General features: G+C 50.9%; 2 protein-coding genes across 3 annotated transcripts in view; one reads left to right on the forward strand and one right to left on the reverse strand.

Annotated features, from left to right (window-relative positions):
- WDR45B (WD repeat domain 45B) overlaps window positions 1-16892 on the forward strand; it is a 44711-nt gene extending 27819 nt beyond the window's left edge. The window contains exons 7-11 of one of the 2 annotated variants that reach the window (XM_019026390.4): window positions 2356-2441; window positions 4079-4180; window positions 4902-5023; window positions 9565-9714; window positions 16585-16892. In XM_019026390.4, the coding sequence (XP_018881935.1) occupies window positions 2356-2441; window positions 4079-4180; window positions 4902-5023; window positions 9565-9701 (447 nt within the window). In that variant the 3' untranslated portion in view covers window positions 9702-9714; window positions 16585-16892. Of the gene's footprint in view, window positions 1-2355; window positions 2442-4078; window positions 4181-4901; window positions 5024-5520; window positions 6995-9564; window positions 9715-16584 lie in introns of those variants that run through there. The other variant, XM_019026391.3, reaches the window with a different exon arrangement.
- Window positions 16865-25301, reverse strand: part of FOXK2 (forkhead box K2) — an 86877-nt gene continuing 78440 nt past the window's right edge. The window contains exon 9 of the mRNA XM_055389347.2: window positions 16865-20147. Within this exon, the coding sequence (XP_055245322.1) occupies window positions 19951-20147 (197 nt within the window). The 3' untranslated portion in view covers window positions 16865-19950. The remainder of the gene's footprint in view (window positions 20148-25301) is intronic.

The raw sequence follows: 25301 nt of genomic DNA on the forward strand, positions 1-25301 counted from the left end.
ATGTCACCAGACAGGTTGAAGTCTTCACAGGTCGTCTTGTGCCCAGGGAGTGGTTTTATTTCTAATTATTTACAAAGCAGTGTCTTGTAAAATATGATAAGCCAAAGAAACAGGGCCAGGGGCAGTGGCTCAACCTGTAATCCCAGCAATTTGGGAGGCCAAGGCAGGCGGATCACTTGAGGTCAGGTGTTCGAAACCAGCCTGGCCAAGATGGTGAAACCCCCGTCTCTACTAAAAATACAAAAATTAGCCAGGCATGGTGGTGTGTGCCTGTAATCCCAGCTACTCAGAAGGCTAAGGCAGGAGAATCACTTGAACCCAGGAGGTGGAGATTGCAGTGAGCCGAGATTATGCCACTACACTCCAGCCCGGGTGACAGAGTGAGACTCCGTCTCAAAAAAAAAAAAAAAGAAACAAAAATACGTACACATCCAAGTTTACTACAGTGATCAGGTATGACAGCTTTGTCATATTGTCATAGATTTTGCAGAACCACTCAACTTCTGTGCTCCTGTCTTCACAGCCTGATAACAGACAGCTCAAAACCCTTTTCTACCTGCTTAGTTACGTGTCTTCATTGAATTACCACCAGATTGTAACTGAAAATATTGACATATTGGACACATTGTCCTTTGATTTGCAAGGTCAGAAGAACTGTTAATTTTTTTTAAATAATTTTAAATCTGGGGTTCTTTATACTTCTTTTTGCCTGAATTCAGATTTTTACAAAGAAAATTGGTATCTTTTACTATAGTTTTCATTGAAGACTGCAAACCCGGTGTTACTTTGTAGGAAATTATAAATTGTTAAGGAGGTGAGACCGCAAGCCGGTGATGGTATCCGTTTGTGGGCACAGTGCACTGAGGTTCAGTGCGGCCCTGCTCCTGCCCTTTCACGCGGTGCCAGTGCCAGGGTCACTCCTCAGCACGTGGGGACACGTGGCTTGGGGTGTGTCCCGCTCACTCCTGGGACTCAGCTGAGAACAGGTTTAGTTATTTCTAGGTAGTTTTTGTTTTGTTTTGTTTTTTGAGATTGAGTTTTGCTGTGTCACCCAGGCTGGAGTGCAGTGGCGTGATCTCAGCTCACTGCCACCTCCGCCTCCTGGGTGCCAGCGATTCTCCTGCCTCCACCTCCCGAGTAGCTGGGTGACAGGCACCCACTGCCATGCCTGGCTAATGTTTGTATTTTTAGTAGAGACGAGGTTTCACCATGTTGGTCAGGCTGGCTTGGAACTCCTGACCTCAGGTGATCCGCCCGCCTCAGCCTCCCAAAGTGCTGGGATGACAGGCGTGAGCCACCACACCCAGCCCTTTAGGTAGTATTTTTTAGAATGGTATTATATTAGCAACAAAATAGATATAATTTTGTATGAATTAGAAATACGGTTCCTCTATATTTTTGGTACATTTTTTCTTACCCTTTTTATCTTTAGATTCTCCATCCCCACCTCCCTGCAACTTTTCTTCTTTAGATAGAATCCCCGTTACAAATGTGGATGCTTCTCTGCTTCCTGCTTTCTTAGCCTCAGTGGTGCCCTCCGGGTTAGCCAGGTAGATGGGATTATGCAGAGCCTTGCAACATCTGTGACCCATCCCGTGCTGTCGGCAGTCACCCCGTGAGGCTGTCGGCAGTCACCCCGTGAGGCTGCTCCTGCCTTGTCCCCGACAAGCTGGCTCCTTACTGCACCCCCAGGAGTAGGGGCTGCTGGGTTGAAGGATATAAAGATTTTTTGTTGGATGTTGTCAGAGTGTTTGACAAAAGATGCAGCAGTTCTCGTTTTCCCAGCTGTCAGAATCAGCTGAAGAGTCGTCCTCGTTCTGGAGGAGATGTTAAAAACTTCCCTGAGGTCTTGGGCACCTCTTTCTTGGGAAAGCCAGCACAGCTGACATGGATGGGTTTAAGTCCTTTTATTTATTTATTTTTTGCCTCACCTTTTTGATGGCCGGATTCCCGTGCTACTTTTCCTAGCTATCTGAGGGACTTAGGATTCGGACAATGCTTCTCAGATGAGCTCCCTGTGTAGCAGGAGCAGGGAGCCTGGGCCTGGGTGTTCCTCCTGGGTCTCAGCCAGGGATGCGGGCGTCCAGGGTCAGTCCACCCTGCCTGGTCAGGAGGTTGTCTCTGGAAGCCTCTCTTGACTTGTGCCCAGTGCCGTGGGACCAGGAGCCACCAACCAACTCGTTCTTGGGCACAACTGTGTGCTGGCAGTTGGAGGAGAAAGTTAAGTAGTAGATGATGTGGGTGAGTTTGAGAAAGGCTTGTGTGGACTAATGGATTTGTGAATGTGAGTCATTTCAAAAACTAACGAAAAAGTTTTGAATCTTTGATAATGAAACACTTCACTGTTTTTCAAAGGGGACGCTTATAAGAATATTTGATACTTCATCAGGGCATTTAATCCAGGAACTGCGAAGAGGATCTCAAGCAGCCAATATTTACTGGTAAGGGCACCTCCAACTTCACCGGAGAAGAACTTCGGGCTGACAGCATGGAAGTGGGCCTTTGGGATTTGGGAGAGGGGGTAGGAGCAGCCACCCTCCCCCGCGTAAGGCCAGAGGAGGGAGAAGCTTGGGCTGCTAGGGGGTTGGGTTTCAGCTTTTTAAATTGTGATTAATTTTAAGTTTTTATTGTGGGAAATTACACAGAAGTAGAAAGAATGTCGTAATTAACCCTGTTTCAGCATTTATCAGTATTTGATGGTTTTCGTTGTTGGTGGGTTTTTTTTGTTGTATTTTTGGGGTTTTTATTTTGAGGGAAGGTCTTGCTCTGTCGCCCAGGCTGGAGTGCAGTGACGCTGTCACAGTTCACTACAGCCTCGACCTGGGCCCAAGCGATTCTCCTGCCTCAGCCTCCTGAGTAGCTGGGACCACAGTTGTGCACCACCACGCCCGGCTAATTGTGTTTTTGTAGAGGGGTCTTGCTGCTGCCCTGGCTGGCGGGCTTGGGTTCATCCCTGTTTATTTTTAGTCTTTCTGGTGTTTTTGCCGGTTTCATCTCGTCACCAGCGCTCTGGCTTGTGTTTAAGGCGATGCTGGAGACCATGTTGGTTTGTCTGATTCCAGCCTGTTACACTCTGAGAGGCCACACTGCCGCCCCACAGTGGTGTCCCTACAGCCCCCGGGTATCTAGTGCTGAAGCCCTACTTGGGTAGGATCTCATGCCCTGTGGCCACGGCCAGGAGGCCTGGTGCCTCCCCCTTGGCTAGTATTGAGCAGCATTTGGGTCTTTGAGATGAAAATGTAATTAATATAGCTGGGTGCAGTGGCTCCTGCCTGTAATCCCAGCACTTTGGGAGGCTGAGGCAGGTGGATCACCTGAGGTCAGGAGTTCGAGACCAGCCTGGCCAGCATGGCGAAACCCCGTCTCTACTAAAAATACAAAAATTAGCTGGGCGTGGTGGCGCGTGCCTGTAATCCCAGCTACTAGGCAGGGCTGAGGCAGGAGGATCGCTTGAACCTGGGAGGTGGAGGTTGCAGTGAGCCAAGGTCGTGCTACTGCACTCTAGCCTGGGCAACAGAGCAAGACTCTGTCTCAGAAAGAAAGAAAGAAACAAAATGTAATTAATTTATAAATACGGCAGCTTTATCTGTGAGGTCCTGGGCCTTGTGGTGTGCATAGCACACCCCTGTCTGCTCCTAGAACAGACAGCACGCGGCCAATGCCTGCCCCAGCCCAGCTGACCTCCATAGGGGCAGCCTGCACCTCCTGAGGCCAGGATCATTGGAGAGAATGTGTGTTTCTCACCCAAGTCTTGTGAGAGCAGCCCTGAGCAGCATGTGGAGGGTGGTCTGCAAGAAGTCCCTTCCCTCTCCCAGACACACAGCTCATCAGCTGCACTTGTGGGGCACCCAAGGAAAACTTGCCGTGATACACTGGATTGTGGCTGTGGCTTTGTGGCTTCAACCTGTGGTGCTGTGGGGATGGTTGTCGGCTTGTTAAAGAAAGGGCGGTATGCAGAATTGGCACCTCCAGAGTGGGAATGTTGAGGTGTTCCACAGTGTCGACAGGTGCTGTGGGTTAAGTCTCTGGACTCCTCCACATCCACACAAGGCCTGAGCTGTGCTGGTTTTCTCTGCAGCATCAACTTCAATCAGGATGCATCCCTCATCTGCGTATCCAGCGACCACGGCACAGTGCATATTTTTGCAGCTGAAGATCCAAAAAGGAATAAACAGTCCAGGTAGGTGTTAGGATGCCTGCTGGGGAAAAGCCGAGGGATGAGAGGAGTCCCCAGTGTTTCAGTGTGGACGGGACGGACCCCCGCGCCATCAGGGCGGTGTAGACGGACCCCCCACACCATCAGTGTGGACAGGACGGACCCCCCGTGCCAGCAGAGCAGTGTGGATAGACCTCATATGCTATCAGCGCTGAAATCTTTTTCATTTAATTTGATATTTGTTGGGGTTTAAAAATCAGTGCAGGCTGGGCACAGTGGCTCATGCCTGTAATCCCAGCACTTTGGGAGGCCGAGGTGGGCAGATCACCTGAGGTCAGGAGTTCGAGACCATCCTGGCTAACATGGTGAAACCCCATCTCTACTAAAAATACAAAAACTAGTCGGGTGTGGTGGCGGGTGCCTGTAGTCCCAGCTACTCGGGAGGCTGAGGCAGGAGAATCGCTTGAAGCCGGGAGGTGGAGGCTGCAGTGAGCCGAGATTGCACCACTGCACTCCAGCCTGGGCTACAGAGTGAGAGTCCGTCTCAAAAAAAAAAAAAAAAAAAAAATTTTTTTTTAAATAAAATTGGACAACAGGCTTTGTCATGCATGGCAAAAAAAAATTCATTAAAGCTCAAATCATATGAAGGAGCATTTTAGTATTTTCAGCAGCATATTCTGAGCTTACGCAGGTGATTTTTTTTCCTGTAAACTTTGAACCACCCTTTCTTTTCTTGTCTTCACAGTTTGGCCTCAGCCAGTTTCCTTCCAAAATACTTCAGTTCCAAGTGGAGTTTCTCCAAGTTTCAGGTTCCCTCAGGCTCTCCGTGCATTTGTGCCTTTGGAACAGAGCCAAATGCCGTCATTGGTGAGTGGTCCTTCCTGGAGGGAACGTCCCCTCCCACCCCACCTGGGCTCCATCCGCTGAGCGTCAGACCCAACTTCCCATAGACGTCCCAGCACCACGCTGTGGCACCGATGGCCGCCCAGTTCCCCTTGTTTCTCCTGTGGGCTCCGTGTGTCCCGCTTACGGTCTGCACGGCCATTTGGGATGTCTTCAGCCCCCATCCCTCCAGTTTCCCCCAGGAAATCACTGGGACAGGTCTTCCAATGTTTGTATAGATGACCAAGAATGTTTCTTAACCCTGTAGCCAACACTGGGTGATGAGATGCTCACCCCAAGACCGTCAGGATTCTCGGCCACGGTGCCGACCGAATGCATTCAGTGGGGACCTGGGGCCTTTCAGGGCTTTCAGAGCAGCTGCCTGGCTCCAAGAGGCCCTTTGCAGTTCAGCTCAGTGGGACTCGTTGCTTTTAACTTGAGGGAAAGAAACACACAGGTAAAATGGTCTCCTTCTATCCCAGCAATTTGTGCAGACGGCAGCTACTACAAATTCCTGTTCAACCCCAAGGGGGAGTGCATCCGAGATGTCTACGCGCAGTTTCTAGAGATGACCGATGACAAGCTGTGACTCCAGTTGGGGGCGCCACAGCACCCACCACCTGCCGCCTTCAGGCTCTCGGGGCTGGTGCCAGTGCCCCAGGGGCCTCCTGGGCCACGGGCTGGAGGGGCTGCCCAGGGACCTTGGTCTCGAAGCCATACGTGGTTGTCTGCTTTCCTAAGGACTCCCATTTCCAGTATTAAAGAGAGAATCATCATCAAGGCACCGTAGGTAACTCAGTGGCTGTGACCAGCTCGAGTGGCGGCCACTGGCTGCTCCCATGAGTTCAGCTGTGACGTTAGCTTCAGTGGCTCCGCCGCATCCTCACACTGACGGGGGCTCCATACGGACCTGGGGACTGGGCTGAGAGGGTGGACGAGTTCAGGTTTGTTTTTGCAACAGATTCCGTCGTTCTTACTGAGTCTGCAGCGGGGAAGTGAACAAGTGTGCAAATGTAAGTTCTTACATGATAAGCAGATTGAATAGAACACCAGCAGCTTGCCTTAGAAAAGGAGAAAGGAATTCCTTTTCCCGCCCGAACATGAAGAAAAACGACCTGACCCTGTAGAGAGAAGACAGTGTGAATGTTTCCCCTCGTGTGAGCCCAGCCTGTGGTCTTCTCCGTACCCGCAACGTGGTCATCTGTGCCCGTGACGTCACCTGTGCCCGTGCGTGGCGTCCCCGTCTCTGTTGGGGCCATTAGAATGAGGCAGACACCAGGTCACTCTAGAAGCCGAGCCGTCACACCTCAGGCGTGTGCGGGGCGGGGACAGGGGGTCTCCTGGTTACATTTTGGATTAAATCTGTTTCCCGGTTATGTTGTAGGGAACAGCAGAGTGATGCACGAACTTTGAACATTCGTTATGGGGGAAAACATCCTTTAACTTCGGGGTCGTTTACCAGAGCAGGGTCTGGGAGGGCCCATGCAGTTCCTGCTGGTGTGGAGGGAAATGCTCTGGTCTGGCCTCAGAGCCCCCAGGTCCACCGTCTCCCCTCCCCTCATTTATAAGAATAGCTACACACTAACATTTTGGGAAGGAAAGGCACAGAAGTTTTTTTAACATTTGGTAACTAAAATAGGTTATGGGCTCTACATTGTCAGCTACTTGGGATATATATTTAATTTTCTTAAATTCCCGTTAAACTCTATTTTATGGTTTTGATTTCAGATTGCAAACATGTAAAACCTGCGTAGCAGCGACTTCTCGGTTTTGCCGGTTTCTTTAGTTCTTTTACTGTCACTGTCATGTAATCAGCTAATTCTCTGTGTGGATGTTGCTGTAAAGTATGCATGTTCCTTTTATGTGTATTTAATCATGATGTTTAATTTTGCACACTTATTTGTAATGTTTCTTTTAAATAAAAGTGACTAATTTTGTTGTAGTCTGGACCTGTAATGGGAAGTAGAATTGTGTGTTATGAAGCCAAACACTTCCCCTTGCTGTGAGAATCTGGTTGGACTGTAGGCTTCAGAACAGCCTGTGGGCCTGAAGAGGTGCCGGCCTGTGACAGGACAAGGTGGAAGCCAGGGCCACTGGGTGCGGAGCCTGGAGCTTCACTCCCTGTGTCGGGGATGGTACGGCCTGCCCTCCTCTCTCCCTGCGTCGGGGAACGGGGCGGCCTGCCCTCCTCTCTCCCTGCCTCGGGGGACGGGGCGGCCTGCCCTCCTCTCTCCCTGCATTGGGGGACGGGGCGGCCTGCCCTCCTCACTCCCTGCGTCGGGGGACGGGGCGGCCTGCCCTCCTCTCTCCCTGTGCCCCGAGGGCAGCTCTGGAGGAGGGAGGGAGGAAATGCATCTGTAGGAGGCCTGTGTGGCTCTGGGAGGTCTGAGGCTCCTGCTGGCCTGCGGAGGTGGAGGGTGGCTGGCAGCGGCAATGTCCCTGCATGTTGAAGTGGCAGCTTCAAGTGAGCCGGCGTCACTCTAGCTTGTCTAACACTTGAGATCTGACTCTGGGTGGGGGAGTAGGAGCGTAATTACCAGTTGATAAACATGAATCTGGGGGAAATGCATGCAAGAAGGGTGGGTTTTCTCGCAGTGCACGTGAACAGCCTCAGAACTGATGCGGACGGCGGGGCTGTGCCACAGGACCGTTCACCAGGAACGTGGTGAGGGCCTGCACGGACGTGCCTCATGTGAGGCCCTGGCGGCACCGGCCCTCCCCAGGCATGTGCTTTTTAAAAATCACTGTAGAGCGGCAAGGACGCAGTGTCCCTAGGCCGGCGGACTCAGGGGAGCGCAGCTGCTTTTCAAGTGGAACTGACGGGAAGTGCAGTGTATGGGAAACAAGGCCAGGCTGCTGCCTCCCCCACGAACCTCCTGCGCCACGGACGTGGGTGCGAAGGGACTCCAGAGTGACTGCCTCAGATGGTGCCTACTCAGCAGCTTTCCTGTCTGATCTTACAGGTTCGTGGGCATGGATGACTCCGGCTGCGTTTCTGGTCTGTCCTCTCTCCCCTGTGGCCCTGGGATGTCTTGCGGGGACAGGCGGCTTGTGCCTTGTGGAACGCAGCCCTGACCCATACCCACCCTGTGATTGGCGGTGATGCCTGTGTGAACCCCTGGCCCCCTCCCGCTCCCACCACTGTAGTCGGGGGCGCTGGCCGTCTGCAGCCTTCTGTGATCAAAGAGTTTTATATTTGTGTTTTCTTTCTGCAACCAAACCAAGCCCCTGAATGCCAGAGCTCTTTCACGTGACTTAGTCCTCATCTCTCTTCTGTTGTGTCAGAGGCATTTGGTTGATGACATTGTTGAAACTTGTACCAAAATTTTTCTCCTCCAGATGGATCACAGAATACAATGAAAAAAAAGTTCCTTATAAAATAACATAATAGAAAAATATAAATTTGTAAGCAAAATTGCCCCGTGTTTCTACCTCCAGAGAAGATCACTCTCGGACAACCCGACACCTGAATGTTAACATCTATTTTTATTTAAAAAATTGTTTTAGTAGAGACGGGGTTTCTCCTCCACCTCCTGGGCTCAAGCGATCTTCCCACCTTGGCCTCCCAAAGTGCTGGGATTACAGCCACCACGCCTGGCCGCCTTTTTTATTCCAGATACATTTGTCAGTTCTAAAGTTGGTTTCTAATTCGTGGCTGGTGGCTTGTGTCTGCCCATTTGTACGCACTCTGTGCGCTTTCAAATCCTTGTCTGCTGACTCCAGCATCTGGGTCTTCTCGGAGGATGCCTCCTGATTTTCCTTTATTCCGAGTGGGGACTCGGGGGTGACCCTGCCTGCCGCTAGGAATGGCTGTTTAATTTTGTTAAGTGACTTTTCTGCATCTGTTGTGATGATCACACCTATCTTTTACTCCATTAACGTGGAACATCACGTTGATTTTTGAATGTTCAGCCAACCTTGCTGTCCTGCGGGAAAGCCCACTTGGTCATAGTGTGTTATCCTTAAATACTGCTGAATTCGCCAGGCGCGGTGGCTCACGCCTGTAATCCCAGCACTTTGGGAGCCTGAGGTGGGTGGATCACCTGAGGTCAGGAGCTCGAGACCAGCCTGGCCAACATGGTGAAACCCTGTCTCTACTAAAAATACAAAAATTAACCAGGCGTGGTGGCACGTGCCTGTAGTCCCAGCTACTTGGGAGGGTGAGGCAGGAGAATCAGTTGAACCGGGCAGATGGAGGCTGCAGTGAGCCAAGATCACAGCACTGCACGCCTGCCTGGGTGACAGAGACTCTATCTCAGGAAAAAAAAAGAATTCTAATACTTGGGGATTTTTTTTTTTTGGATGTATAGGTATAGAGGATTCTTATTTCTAATTTTGTTTGTAATATTCTTGCCGCATTCTGGAATTTCGGATCAGGTTAGTGATTTTGTGGTTTTGGCATTAATTTTAAAATGATTTGTCTTACGCAACATCCACCAAAATGTAGACATACAATGGGTTTTAACAAAAGCAAATGTAGACTTGAGACTGAGGTGGCACCTAGTGAAATGTCATTTCTTTTATAGCTCTGTTCAAGAGAAACGCCACCGTCTGTAGAGGCCGTGAATCCCCCGACATTTGCTCTGAGCCTCCCACAGACACCTGCGGCCCCATCTTGAGTTGTCCATGCTGGCTGCCAGCCAGAAGCCTGTCATCTGTGTAAGATGTTTCAGATGGTGAGTCTGACGACGCTTCTGGGGCATGTGAGCTGAGGGCTAATTATCTCCTAGTCTCTCTCAGGTATGTGGAAAAAACAGGCAAGGATCTGGCCAGATACTGTGGAAAAGGGTGTCCTCCTGACCTTGATAGCAGAGTGTAACTCCAGAAAATCAGCATTTTTCTACCTCAGTTTCAGTATTTGCACAAGGGACTTGAACTTCATGTCTCACATTATTTTTACCGTTATCAGCATATACGACAGCTGCCTATCCTTTTTTTTTTTTTTTTTGAGACAGGGTCTCACTCCAGGCTGGAGTGTGGTGATGCAATCTCGGCTCACTGCAACCTCTGTCTCCTGGATTCACGTGATCCTCCCACCTCAGCCTCCTGAGTAGCCGGGACTACAGGCATGCACCACCACGCCCGGCTAATTTTTGTTATTGTTTTGTAGAGACGGTGTCTATGTTCTCCAGGCTGGTCTTGAACACCTGGCCTGAAGCAGTCCTCCCACCTCAGCCTCCCAAAGTATTGGGATTACAGGTGTGAGCCACCGTGCCCAGCCATGCTTCTTTTTCTTTTTTTTTTTTTTTTTTTTGGCTCTGTCACCCAGGCTGGAGTGCCAGGGTGCAATCAAGGCTCACTGCAGCCTCGACCTCCTGGGCTCAAGTGATCCTTCTGCTCCAGTTTCCCAAATAGCTAGGACCATAGGCATGCACCACCATGCCTGGCTAATTGCTTTGCTTTGTTTGTTTGTTTGTTTGTTTTTGAAATGGAGTTTCGCCTTGTCTCCCAGGCTGGAGTGCAGTGGCTCAACCTCGGCTCACTGCAACTTCCACCTCCCGGGTTCAAGAAATTCTCCTGCCTCCACCTCTCAAGTAGCTGGGATTACAGGTGTGCACCACCACGCCTGGCTAACTTTTTGTATTTTTAGTAGAGATGGGGTTTCACCATGTTGGCCAGGCTGGTCCCAAACTCCTGACCTCAGGTGATTGCCTGCCTCTGCCTCCCAAAGTGCTGGGATTACAGGTGTGGGCTACTGCACTCAGCCTACCTACCTAATTCTTAATTTTATGATTTTGTTTTAGAGGTGGTGGTCACCCTGTGTTGCCCAGCTTCGTCTCAAACTCCTGGGCGGGGCTGGGCGTGGTGGCTTACGCCTGTAATCCCAGCACTTAGGGAGGCCGAGGTTGGGCGGATGACCTGAGGTCAGGAGTTCGGGACTAGCCTGACCGACATGGAGAAACCCCGTCTCTACTAAAAAAATACAAAATGAGCCGGGTGTGGTGGTGCATGACTGCAATCCCAGCTACTTGGGAAGCTGAGGCAGGAGAAATCGATTGAACCCAGGGGGCGGAGGTTGCACTGAGCCGAGATTGCCCCATTGCACTCCAGCCTGGGCAACAAGAGCGAAACTCCCATCTCAAAAAAAAAAAAAAAAAAAAACACACAAAACACACACACACACACACAAAACCCCTGGGCGGAAGCGATCCTCCTGCCTTGCTCTCCCAAACTGTTACAGGCGTGAGTCACCACGCCCGGCCTTAATTTCCTTTTTGATTGTTTATTGCTGGTGCATATAAATACAACTTATTTTTGTCTTGATCTCGTACACTACCACACTGCTGAATTCATGTGTCAGGCTCTAGTAGGTTGAGTGTGTGTGTATTCTGTGGAAGTTTCTATACATAATCATTCCATCTGCAAGGAGAGTTTTCACCCCTTCCAATGTAGATGCCTGCGTTTCTTGGTCAATGGCTCTGGCTAAGACTTCCAGTACAGTGCTGACCAGCAGTAGTGAAGGCAGGTATTCTTGTTCCTGATCTGAAAGGAAAAGCTTTCAGTCTTTTACTGCTGAGTATGTATACGGTTAGCTCTGGGTCTCTTTGCATTTTTCCTGCTTGGATTTTGTTGAGCTTATTGGATGTGCAGATTCATGTCTTTATCAGATCAGGGAAGTTTTCATTGATTATTTCCTGAAGTGTGTCTTCTTCTCTTTCTCTACTTCTGGAATTTCATAATGCCTATGTTGTTATGCTCGATGGTATCCCATAGGCCCCTTATTGTTCACTTTCCTTGCATTCTTCTTCTCTGCTGCTTAGACTGGGTAATTTCACTGACCTACCTTCAAGTTCACGGCTGCTTTTTCTGATGCCTGCTGAAATCCAAATTCCTCTAGTGAATTTCTTATGTTAGCTATTTTACTTTTCAGGCCTAGACTTTCTTTTTAGTCTCTTTTTATAATTTCTATTTTCTGCTATTTCCAAATGTTTCACACACTATTCATTTCTTTCTTTTTGGGGCAGAGGGAGGGGCAGTGTCTGGCTCTACTGTTCAGGCTAAACTGCAGTGGTGTGATCACGGTATACTGAGGCCTTAACTTCCCAGGTTCAAGCAATCTTCCCACCTGAACCTTCGGAGTAGCTGGGACCTCAGACACATGCCACCATGACTAGCTGATTTTTTTTTTTTTTTTTTTTTTTGGTAGAGACAGAGTCCCACTGTGTTGCCCAGCTTGGTCTTGAGCTCTTGGGCTCAAGCTGTCTCCCCATTTTAGCCTCCCAAAGTGCTGAGACTATAGGCGTGAGCCACCATACCTGGCTTTGTTCTTATTTTACTTCTTTGTCCCTGGTTCCCTTCAGCCCCTTGAGCATATTTAAGACAAAGTGTTTGTCTAGTAAGTCCAATTTCCAGGCTTCTTCAAGGATGGTTTCTGTCACTATGTCCCCTGCCCCAACCTCATGAATGGCTCATTGTTCTTATTCCTTTGTGTGTTTCGTTTTGTTCTGTTTTGAGACAGACTTTCGCTCTTGTCACCCAGGCTGGAGTGCAATGGTGAGGTCTCGGCTCACTGCAAGCTCTGCCTTCCGGCTTCACAGTGATTCTCCTGCCTCAGCCTCCTGAGTAGCTGGGATCACAGATGCGTGCCATCACACCTGGCTAGTTTTTGTATTTTTGGTAGAGATGGGGTTTCACTTTCTTGGCCAGGCTGGTCTTCAACTCCTGACCTCAGGTGATCCACCCACCTTGGCCTCCCAAAGTGCTGGGATTTCAGGCGTGAGTCACCACACCCAGCCTGTTTTCTATTTTTTTTTTTTTTTTTAAATTAGAAGTGGCCAAGCATGGTGGCTCATGCTTGTAATCCCAGTACTTTGGGAGGCCAAGGCAGGAGAATAGCTTGAGTCCAGGAGTTCGAGACCATCCTGTGCAACATAGCAAGACCCGTCTCTACAAATAAAAAAAAGTTTTATTTTTTCCCCTCAATTTTGATTTCTTTTTTCAATTTTGTTGCCTGCTTGCTTTACATTTACTTTGTTGTTGTTGTTTTTGAGATGGAGTCTCGCTCTGTCACCCAGGCTGGAGTGCAGCGGTGTGATCTCAGCTCACTGCAAGCTCCGCCTCCCGGGTTCACGCCATTCTCCTGCCTCAGCCTCCCGAGTAGCTGGGACTACAGGTGCCCGCCACCACGCCCGGCTAATTTTTTGTATTTTTAGTAGAGACGGGGTTTCACTGTGTTAGCCAGGCTGGTCTCGATCTCCTGACCTCATGATCCGCCCGCCTCGGCCTCCCCAAGTGCTGTGATTACAGGCGTGAGCCACTGCGCCCGGCCTCAGAATGCAATTTTTTTAATTTTAATTTTTGAATATTTGCAATGTACTTTCCATTTCAGCATCCTTGTTTGTCTGTTTTTTGAGACAAGGTCTCACTCCCATTGCCCAAGCTGGAGTGTGGTGGTGCAGTCACGGCTCAGTCCAGTTTCAGCTTCCTGGGTTCAGGCGATCCTCCCGCCTGGGCCTCCTGAGTAGCTGGGACTACAGGTGCACACCACCACACTTTGTTTATTTTTAGTAGAGACAGGATTTTGCCAAGTTGCCTAGGCTGTGCTCCAACTCCTGGGCTCAAGTGATCCTCCCACTTCGACCCCCCAAAGTGTTGGGATGAGACACTGTGCCCCGCCCTGCATTCCTAATTCAAAAATTTGAAGTCCAAAATGCTCCAATGAATATTTCCTTTGAGCATCGTGTCAACACTCAGAAAGTTTCGGATTTTAGATTACTGAATTTTCAGATTAGGAATACTCAACCTGGATAAGTCAGTTTTCTTTGGCTGCTTTCCAAGTTAAAAAAAAAAAAAATGTGTTTTCTTTAGTTTATTGCCTCAACATGGTTTTCCTTGAGATGATCTTATTGGAATTCACTGACCTTCGTGAATCTTTAAAGTATTTATTAAAAAAAAATATATATATATATATACACACACACACACACACAGGCCAGGCGCAGTGGCTCACGCCTGTAATCACAGCACTTGGGGAGGCCGAGGCGGGCGGATCATGAGGTCAGGAGATCGAGACCATCCTGGCTAAGATGGTGAAGCCCCGTCTCTACGAAAAATACAAAAAATTAGCCGGGCATGGTGGTGGGCGCCTGTAGTCCCAGCTACTCAGGAGGCTGAGGCAGGAGAATCGCTTGAACCTGGGAAGCAGAGCTTGCAGTGAGCCGAGATCGTGCCACTGCACTCCAGCCTGGGCGACAGAGCAAGACTCCGTCTCAAAAAAATAAATAAATAAAAATAAATTAAAAAAAAAAAAATATATATATATATATATATTTTTTTTTTTTTTTAAAATGAGACAGTCTCGCTGTCACCCAGCTGGAGTGCAGTGGCGCAATCTGGGCTCACTGCAACCTCCACCTCCTGGGCTCAAGCGATTCTCCTGCCTCAGTCTCCCGAGTAGCTGGGATTACAGGTGTGCGCCACCATGCCCGGCTAATTTTTGTATTTTTAGTAGAGGTGCGGTTTCACCATGTCGGCTGGGCTGGTCTTGATCTCCTGAACTCGTGATCCACCCACCTCGGCCGCCCAAAGTGCTGGGATTACAGTCATGAGCCACCGCGCCCCGGACTAAAATATTTCTTTAAAAAAAATTGTATACGTTGTTTCTCTGTTTTATAGGAATCTAGTGACATACACAGTAGACCCTTCAATCTTGTCCTACAAGTCCCAGTTCATTTTTGTTTCCAAATGTTTTTCTGTTCATTCACTGAATTTTTTCATTTCTTTGATTCAAGAGCATTTGCCCTTATTTCACAGAGCGTGGTTATAATAACTGTTCTTTATCTGATATTCCCAATATTTGGGTCATGTGAGAGTTGGCATTCGGTCTTTTCACTTTAGGGCTGAGATTTTTCTGGCTCTTTTTACGTTTAGTAATTTTGTATTCTAGACATTCGGCATACCTTGAGACTCCAAGTCCATGAAACCCTCTGCAGGATGCTGAGTTGTGTCTCAGCAGGCAAGTAACCCAGTTATGTTCTGACTGCATGTGCCAGCCTGCCTCCTGGAGCTGTGACTCTGGTGTCAGGCTAGTTTTCCAAGTCTGTGTCGTGCTGTTCACCCAGGGGCCAGTCTACACAGGAGTTGAGCTCAAATAGCCTTTGCTGTTTTCCCCACGTCAGTGCCATTCATGTGGAGCTTTAGGGGGTCTCTAACTCCTCTGCTGTGTCCTTTGACTTAAAAGCCCAGGTTTTAGCCTCTCTGTGCTGTTCCCATTCCTATGACTAGGTCCAGCTTGGGGCCAAAGTGGAGCAGGGATTTCCCTCATGCTCTTTGGACTACAGGGGCCTGTTTTCCAATTCCTCTCGTCAGCGTGAAGGGCTCTGTGGGAGTCGCCAGTGTCTGCGGGGCTGCTGCTTGCAGGAGTTTCCCACGACTGTCTCTGCCCAGGATGAGAGGGAAGCGGGCTTCTCTTGGAGATTTTAATGTTCATCCCTAATGTGCGGTTCAGATAGACCGCCCCCGACTAGGCCCAGCAAGGGACTAGGCTCAGCAATGGGAGGGGAAAACCCAGGAAAAACCCATCACACCGGTCCTTGTTCTGGCTCTAGTCTGCCTGCTGTTCTGTATTATATACGACTGACTTTCCATAGGACTGAGATAGTTGCTCTGTTTGTTAGGTCCACAGTTAGTCATAACCCCTAGGAGACAGGGGTGGAGGAGTCCACTGGGATCTTTGTAGCCAGTTTAGTCATCAGAGGTCACTTGAGACCCACTCTTGAATTGTAATTTTGTGTTGCTGTGGACATAGCTCAGAAAGGGGGCAACAAACAGTGACAATTTCCCAGCACCCATCAACGCAGCCCGGGTGCACTGCAGACGCAGACCTGGCAGAAACAAATTACAAATGACTGCTTCACTTTGCTGGAAGAGGCAGTCTCGCAGGGTGTGATAAACAAACAGTTCTTTTATGCCAGTATGAACTGTTTTAAATTAGGGGATCAGTCCCAGTGTAAGGAATAAAACACTCCGTTATGAACTCTCTGTCCGTGAACATCATTTAGCTCCCAAAGGCCTCTGTGTCATTTTCAGCACGGTTTCTTCCCTCTGCTACCCTGGGGTGAGTACTGATAATGTCGTCACGATTCCAGACATTAGCGATCCACACCAGATTTTCAGGGGCTGAAAGATCAAAGTGTTTCTGTGTGGGAACTTGAATACCCAAGTACCTCTTCAGAAGAGCTGCTTTTTCTTTTTTTCTGAGACGGAGTCTCGCTCTGTCGCCCAGGCTGGAGTGCAGTGGCGCAATCTCGGCTCACTGCAAGCTCCGCCTCCCAGGTTCACGCCATTCTCCTGCCTCAGCCTCCCGAGTAGCTGGGAATACAGGCGCCCGCCACTGCGCCCGGCTAATTTTTTTTGTATTTTTAGTAGAGATGGGATTTCACCGTGTTAGCCAGGATGTTCTCGATCTCCTGACCTCATGATCTGCCCGTCTCGGCCTCCCAAAGTGCTGGGATGACAGGCATGAGCCACCGCGCCGGCCAAGAGCTGCTTTTTCATTTTCTGAGAAAATGTCCCTCAAGGTGCTTTGCGGTGATCTTCATTCTCAGGTTGGAGGGAAAGTCTGCAGAAGAAATAGTGGCAGCCACAATCTCCAAGTAACTTTAAAACTCCGACATCATAGATCAATCAATCAAGACCCTGTTACCACTGCCTGTGACACGGCGCCTTTTCTACCTGCACGCTCAACCCGTGCAGGGCCTGCAGTGCTGGTCCTCAGTGCAGCTCCCTGGTTAAAAGTTCTTGCCAATGCACTAGGCCTCCGGTGTGCTCAGAAGAGAGCATGAAGTTAAAAAGTCAATCAAAATGAAAATGATACTCTGCATTCCATTAAAATTAATAAAAATATTTTATTGAATTTCAGGAACTTGGTACTTTTTTAAAATTTCAAATCTTTGCACACAAATCACCACTATACTTTCTAGAATAGTGGAAGTTAGGACTTCAAGATTGTCACTTATCTCCTTGTGTCACACAGCACAGAAACCCCAAGTCCTCACACTGCCCCCACCCCCCTTCTGGCCATGACTACCAACTACTCTGTTATTCTAGCGGAGGACAATGACGGAAGTGGGTAGACGACTGCAGGAGATCAGCTGTCCACCGCGTCCTCTACTAAAGTGAGAGGAGGATCATGCCGCACACACTCTGAGTGCACCACGTGACGTGGGTCATACGGGAGTTCCCTTTTGTTTTCTCGTTTGGTTCAGGGCAAAGCTACTGAAATTGTTCCTAGTCCCTGAGGAGCTCAGAAGCTGGGCAAAGGTCACAGCAGACTTCCTGAAAATCAGACACTGAGGAACACAGTGGAGAGCGGGAGTTCACAGCGACGCAGCTGAGGACGACGCAGGACCTCTCCCAAAGATGCTGCAGCTCCAGCACCAGGGGCCAGGGCTGTGGCGACAGCAGCTCAGCAACCCTTGCTGTGCTCAAGTTCTTGGGGGTTCAGAGCTAAGTTCAAAATTTAGAAACAGTGCCTTAAAGACGGGCAAGAAAACCCGGTGTGGGAGTCTGCTCATCTATGGCTTGTTACTGCTCTCGCTTCGATATTCTTAAATTCCTAGGTACCAATGAAAAAGCCAAGTAAACGTGGCAGAGTGAGGAGACAGGAGCGTGTGCACCTTCCATCTGTGAGAGGCACACTTCAGTCTGGGTTCAAGATGCAGAATGGTGCCTACAGCAAAAAAAAACACCCTCCTCCCTTCTTTACCATTTGAATGGACATTTTCCTTACCTGTGATCCCAACAGAAACAGATCCAGACCTATCATGTAAAGTCCACGTTCCAGGATCAGAAGTAACCAGTTTATGGACTGAGCTTACACAGGAAAGTCTACCCCCGACTCCTTCTGGATAGTAACATACACAGCTGCATAAAAACGTCTCCAAGGGGACATACGAAGCATTTGCTTGGTGTCCCAGCCAAGCTCCCCACCGGCGACCTCACTGTTCCTTGACTCGGAGCTCGAGAGCTTGTCTCCTATCAATCAATCAGAGAACCCCATCAGCTGTGACCAACAGAGCTGGAGCCCTCTGTGGAGGGAGCTGACCCCACACACAGGACAGAGCAGAATCCTGATTATTTTACAAACTGCAAACCTTCTGAGTAAGAAGACAAAAATATACATTCCAAGGTATCTATCTGTAAAGTGCTTGGAAGATGCAGACAGCTGCACCGAGGGGCTCTGATCCATCCACACGCTGCGCTTTGCTGCGGTCACACACACGGTCTCAGTCACGTGATGGTTTTGCTTTTATTTCTTAAACGGCTGAGTGATAATCCAGCTAGTGTGCAGTCATTTCATACCTTTCAATGGGCGTCACCACAGTGACGCTGCCACAGCCCCATGCTGAGGGCCGACACGATTCACGGAACAGATTCATCATATTTGGTCTTTATGTAAATAATAAATGTTTTAAAATTGCCTAAATATACCATTCTGAGCCATTTCATCCCACCAGGAAAATACAGGTTTTTTCCTCTCTAAAAAAAAATTAAATACCAAAATAACTACATTTAAATAAATAATGTTATGATGATGACATTTAAAAGCTCAGCATCAGGCTGACGCCCTCTCCCCATGTGCACCGCCTGCGGCCCTCGGCCGGCACACTCGGGAAGGGCGAGCGGTTTTCTTCCTGAGGAGCTGGGAGAGGAGGCGCGGGGAGCTCCCACTCTCATTCCCTCACCCCCGTCCTGTCCTCATTTTCCGTAGAGGAGTCAGCCTCAGGATTGGGTTCGGTTCTGAAAGGTCAGGGACATTTCCTACCACAAAACAGGAAATGCCCCAGACGTCCCCTGCAGGACGTGGCTCGGACCCTGCTCCACCATGGCGGCCGCTCACCGAAGGTGGGGAGTAGACAGCGGGTCAGAGGCCGCCTAGAGCCGGAGGGACACCCCAAATACAAACATACCACGGAGAGACCTGGGATCTGAGTTTCAAAAGGGCCTGTGATAAAAGACGACTGAATCTTTTTTTCCAAATGAAGTAGAAATGGTTCTGTCGTTTTAAACATACACAATACTTAGGAGACTTGTTTTACTCAGAGTGGAAAATTTTGCCAGGGACAAAGTCAACACAAAGAAACAAACAACAAAAAATAGCCAGAAAGAGAACAGTTAAGTGCAGCTCGGTGAGTCCCGGCAGTTCCTTCCCGGCACTGGCTCGTCCCTGGGTTCTCAAGGTTCCATGCGGCCACAGCGTCCATCCACCTGTCCACGCGAGCCACATGCTGAAATGGAGGTGGATAAAATTCATCAGGCAGCTGCTGTAACACGGAAACGTGCAGATGCCAGAGTAGCTTCATCTGAACTTGAACAAGACAGACAAAAGGAAATCATTCCATAGGCTGAAAACAAAAACAAAACTACGTTGTTTCTTTGCCCCAAATGAAATCCACGGAAAGGGCCTGTGTGATTCCGAAAGTCTGAGTAGAAGTGGAGTGATGTGAAATGCCCAAGACCCCATTATTTTGTAAAGAAAGGACACCTCAAAATACTCTAATTCCACATGTCTCCGCTGCCTGGTGGGTCCTGTGAGGGCGGCGGGGACGGCTCCCCCCGCGTCCTGAGGCCTAGTCTTGGGAGACCCACTCACAGCAGGCGCTGGCCGTGCCGTCCTCACACAGCGATGCCTGGTCCTCGCGGGAGGACAGAGTTTCACTCGTAGGTAGAAGCTCAGCCCAGCAGGTGCTCAGTGGAGACACCGTCTCCCAAATCAGGTTTTGTTGTGTGTGGGTTTTGTTCAAGTGTGACTTCTGTCTTTAAGGAGTGTTAAGGCCAGCTGGGTTTTCTGTTTTCAGTGCTGAGAGGTGAAGTCCAACCACAGGGCCCTGCACCCCCGAGTGCTGGCGGGAGGCCACGTCTCCTTTTGGCACCACAGAGTTGATATTGTTAAAGAAAAGCTCTCCCAGTCGCTAGTTCTGGACACCCTTTTCCCTTACGGCTGCCGGTGGCGTGTCCACACTCAGGGCAATGACGATGCCCTCGCCGTCTTCTGTCTTGATCCGCTTCAGCTCCGGCTGCTCCGGCTGGTCACCGTTGTGGCGCTTTGTGGGCAGGGAGGCCGATGCAGACGCGTGTGTTGCCAACATGTGCAAAGGACTCGCCGCGGCTGAAATGACACGAGGGAGTCAGAACCCCACGCTCTCACGTGAACCCTCGCGACTCAGAACCCCACGCTCTCACGTGGACCCTCGTCCTCTAAGGGTCCTGCCACTCCCAGGCCCACGGCGGCTCCCACAAGACCCCAGGGACTGGCCCACGGTGGCCAAGGGCACAGGAGCCTGGGCTGGGCCCTTGGGACCCCAAAAAACTGCAGCAAGTGAACTGCCTGATTAGCGGACATTTTTATTAACAGCTGGCATCATCTTTGTTATGTCCTATAAATAGGCTATTTTGATGTCACTGCTGGGGGAGAAAGGCTGAGTCCAGTAATGGTTGAGGCAGACAGGAGATGGCCCTGCTGGCTCGGCGAAGGAGTGGCTGCCGCTCGCTGCTCTCCGTCATGCGGAGGCCCTGCCCTCGCCCCCCACCACCCACACAAGATGCTCCTGGACCATTTCCACACAGAAGCGAGCAGGGCTCCATCTGTCCCATAGGAGAGAAGCACCACAGTTTCTCATGGATGCTGCTCATCTGTGTCCTGGGTCAGTCCACAGAGGTGTGTGGGCAGAACAGAGACTGCTGGCTGCCAACGGCTGACCAGGCTGAGTTAATTCCAAAGGCCAAGCTTCCAACTAACATGTGATGGGTAATGTTATGTGCCAGCCTGGCTGAGCCACAGTGCCCAGATTTTGGTCAACCATTACTCTGCATGTTTCTGTATAGTTACTTATTTAGATGAGATTAACATTTAAATCAGTCAGCTCTGAGTAAATCAGCTGATCGCCACGAGTGGGTGGGCCTCATCCAATCAGGTGAAGGACTAAGAAAAGACTGAGATCCTCTGAAGGGAGCACTGCCCTGGAGGGCCTCCAGACTCTTGAGAATCCAGCACTGACTCTTTCCCTGGGGTTCGGTCCACCCTGCAGATGCTGAGCTTGGCAGGCCCCACAACAGAGTGGGCAGATTCCACAGAATCTGTCTCCAGGCCGCCGCCTTGGCTCTGTTTCTCTGGGGCACCCTCACCTACCAGGTGCCATCGGGACCCCACCATCTCCAGCTTCCGGCACAGGCCAGTCCTCCTTGTGGGCGGCGGCATTTCTGGAAGACGCTGTCACCTCCCCATGGGGCACTTCTTGGTGGGCCCCGTGATGCTCTGAGAAGCAGGCCCTAGGCCCCTAGGCTGCGCACACACCAGCCACTGCACTTCTCTAACCTCAGACCAACTCAGAGCACCCCAGGGCGGGAGAAGGAACACACCCCCGGGAGGCCCCAGCGCAGCTGTGCAGCCCCTTCAGGCTGTCCCAGGAGGCTCAGAGCAGACACGCCTACAGGGCAGTACCTGAACCCAACCACAAACACGGCACACATGGTACGCCCCGCCCTGGTGCCTAGAGATGTGGGAGGGGGACCTGCCCACCTGTCCGTCAGGGGCCAGCCCTCTCAGACCACAGGCCCTGGCGTGGGCAATACCCGCCTGCTACTCGCAGTCCCCTGCAGGGACGCTGGCTGGTCAGGGACCGACCTCCGCCCCCAGCTCTTCCCCAGCGGAGCGGATGTGAGTTCGGCCAGATGCTCAGGGACGCTGGCTGGTCAGAGACCGACCTCCGCCCCCAGGTCTTCCCTAGCGGAGCGCATGTGAGTTCGGCCAGGTGCGTGGTCAGCTCCTCATGGCCAGATAGCCGGGGCAGCCACGAAGAGCGGGAGTCAACACTGGGCTCCGAAAAGACTCAAGCAGCAAATGGGGACCCAGTGACATTGGGTCGGCCGTGAGAGCCCCGTTTTAGAATTCAGGACATAGCCCTGAGGCCACAGAGGTGTGTTCCCTGGAAGCCAAACCCCTGTCAACAATGTGGATGTGTGACTTTATCGTGTTCCCTTCTCCTTTCCACCTCTGAGCAACAGAAATAGCAGAGGACAAATTTACACATAAAACATGAACAAGAGGCCAGGTGCGGTGGCTCACGCCTGTAATCCCAGCACTTTGGAAGGCTGAGGCGGGAGGATCACCTGAGGTTACGAGTTCAAGACCAGTCTCGAACTGGCCAGCATGGTGAAACACCATCTCTACTAAAAATACAAAAACATTAGCCGGGCGAGGTGGTGGGGGCCTATAGTCCCAACTACTCGGGAGGCTGAGGCAGGAGAATCACTTGAACCCGGGAGGTGGAGGTTGCAGTGAACTGAGATCGTGCCATTGCACTCCAGTCTGGGTGACAAAGAAATTCCGTCTCAAAAAAAAAAAAAAAAAAAAAAAAAAGAAGCTGCTCAACTTCCAGAAAGCACGGCTGCCACAAAGCAGGAAGCTGGGCTGAGGAAGAGGCTTGGAGCCCAGCGAGAGGGCAGGGGAGACTCCAGACCTAGGGGAGGCACGGGAGGCCGCTGAGCCCACCCACGTGATCTGGAGGAGCTGTGTTAGGATGGCACCCTCTCAGGGAGACCCCCACATTCCCTGATGTCGGTTTCCTGGCGCCTGACGGCAGGGTGGCCCCCACAGAGAGAGGCACATGCACCCAGACGCGAGTCACGGCCAGTGTCTGACAAGCACCAATACCCTGAATGAGATGAGGTCACTGCTGTGGTGTGGGCATCTGTCTCCCGAAATGTGAAACTCACTTGCCCACGCAGCCTCATTAAGAGGTGGCATCTTCAGAAGGTGACTTGACCATGAAGGCTTTGCCCTCACTAACAGCTCAATGCTGTCACCAAGGGACAGGGTCATGATTCCAGGAGTGAGTTCATTATAAAAGGGTGAATATGCCTTCACCCCATCACCACATGAGCACACAGGAAGAAGGCCTTGCCAGCCTCCAGAACTGCAAGCCAATCCGTTTCTGTTCATGCTAAAGTACTCCATCTTGGGTGTTCTGTTACGGCAGCACAACACGGCTGACTCACCCAACGCAACAGCCTCACCCTCACCAGGGCTCAAGTTGACTGGATGACCCAGAGAATACAAGTGGCGTAGGCCGGGCACAGTGGCCCACGCCTGCAATCCCAAGGGAGGCTGAGGCAGGCGGGTCCCTTGAGGCCAGGAGGCTGAGACCAGCCTGGACAACATAGCAAGACCCCGTCTCTATAAAAAATAAATAGTTTTTAAAAGGACATAAAACTAGAAATGACAGCTAGACAGGAGGAATAATTTTTAAAAAGACGTAAAACTAGAAACGACAGCTAGACAGGAGGAATAAGTTTAGTATTCTGCAGCACTGCGAGATGATGGGAGTCAACAATACGGTTTCAAACAGCCAGAAGGTTCCCAACACCTAGAAATGGTCAATGAGATGACGGATGTGCCGATCACGAGTCACATGCTTCCCGACACCACTGTGCGCCCCATACACTTGCACAATTATTCTGTGTCAATTAGAGAACAGCAGTGAGAGGCCTGGAGTGAAATGAAACTGGGAGGCCGGGCGCGGTGGCTCACACCTGTAATCCCAGCACTTGGGGAGGTCAAGGTGGGCGGGTCACCTGAGGTCAGGAGTTTGAGACCAGCCTGGCCAACGTGGTGCAACCCCATCTCTACTAAAAATACAAAATTAGCCAGGTGTGGTGGCGGGCGCCTGTAATCTCAGCTACTCAGGAGGCTGAGGCAGGAGAATTGCTTGAACCCAGGAGGCAGAGGTTGCAGTAAGCCAAGGTCATGCCACTGCATTCCAGCCCGGGCAACAAAAGCAAAACTCTGTCTCAAAAAAAAGAAAGAAAAGAAATGGTGACACTTAAATACTCTCATCCACCCAGCCCTGCCCTCACAGAGCCTCTGTCGCGAGGTACTCCACCACGTGGAGACCTCACATGGACCCCTGTAACAGCAGAGGGGCTGTGCTAACACGCCCGGCCCTGAAGCAGAGGTCCCGGCAGAGGCGCTGAGGGAGGTGGAGGGCACGCAAGGAAGGCTAAAGGCAGCAGGGCCCTGGAGGTGCCGGAGCTGGGGAGGGAGCAGCCATCAGCCCTGCAGCCCCGGGGTGGGCCACAAGAGAGGGCGACCCCTCTGCTCCAGGGCAGAGAAGGAACACGCACACGAGTTGGGCAGATGCTCCTGATGAGGCCCACACGTGCTCTCTTGGGAAGGCACTGACTCTGTTAATCTAAAGATGCTGAATAAGGCAGAAGGGTCCGTCCAGCGAGCACTGCAAACTCTGGTTTGCACCAAGGACCACATGGTGCCAGGAAGGACCATCCTGGACAAGGAGTGTGATGTATGAGCACCTCGGGCCCACGTGAGCTGTGTCGACACGGGCGTGGCACAGGGAGTCACGGCTTAGCGCGTGGGGCCTGGAGGCGACCCTGCCCTTGAGCACACCCAGAGCCGCCACCTTCACCAGCCCCTGCCCCTCACCGGCTGAACTCGTAGACAGGCTTGCTCTGTGTTCCGTGAGAGCTCTGAGCACAAGGGGCTCTCGCCACGCCTGACAACCCGGGGACTGTAACTTGGAGCATCACTTCAGCAAGCCCAGGAGGACTACAGGAATTTCCTACCATGAAATGGAAACTGAAGTAGGTGAGAAGATGGGGAGGGGTGGTGTGTGGAATAAAACAAGCGTGAAATCAAGGAGATCGGCAGAGATCAAAGAAAGAGGGGCTCCGCCAGCTCTGCCACACACTCTGGATTCAACACCGTCCCAATCAAGACACCAGCAGGCTTGGTGTAGGAATCCTCCAGTTCACGCGGAAATGCCAAGGACCTAGAATGGCTGAAGCGATTTTTAAAAAGAACAAAGTTGGAGGAGCGACACCTCCTGAGTGGGAGACTTGATGAGGCTGCAGGAGCTGGGCAGGGGGCCCTGCCACACAGACTGACCGCAGAAAGCGCGTCTGGAAACAGTCCCCACGTGTGCACGGTCCCGGGGCATAACGAGGGCACCAGGGCAGAAAGCGTGTCTGGAAACAGTCCCCACGTGTGCACGGTCCCGGGGCGTGATGAGGGCACCAGGGCAACTGGTGGGGCAGGCACGTCCTGACGCCACCTGAGGCTCCCCCTACACCAAGCTCTGAGGCTCCCCCTACACCAAGCTCTGAGGCTCCCCCTACACCAAGCATGGAAAACACAGCAGGAACGATGAGAAGGGAACAAGCAGCCACCAAGAATCTGGGCAAGGAACGTGTCCCAGAATTAAGGCGTCAGCGAACAACTGCCCTAGTAACGTGAAAGAAAAAGAAG

The sequence above is a fragment of the Gorilla gorilla genome, chromosome 4, assembly GCF_029281585.2.
Source record: "Gorilla gorilla gorilla isolate KB3781 chromosome 4, NHGRI_mGorGor1-v2.1_pri, whole genome shotgun sequence".
NCBI lineage: Eukaryota > Metazoa > Chordata > Mammalia > Primates > Hominidae > Gorilla > Gorilla gorilla.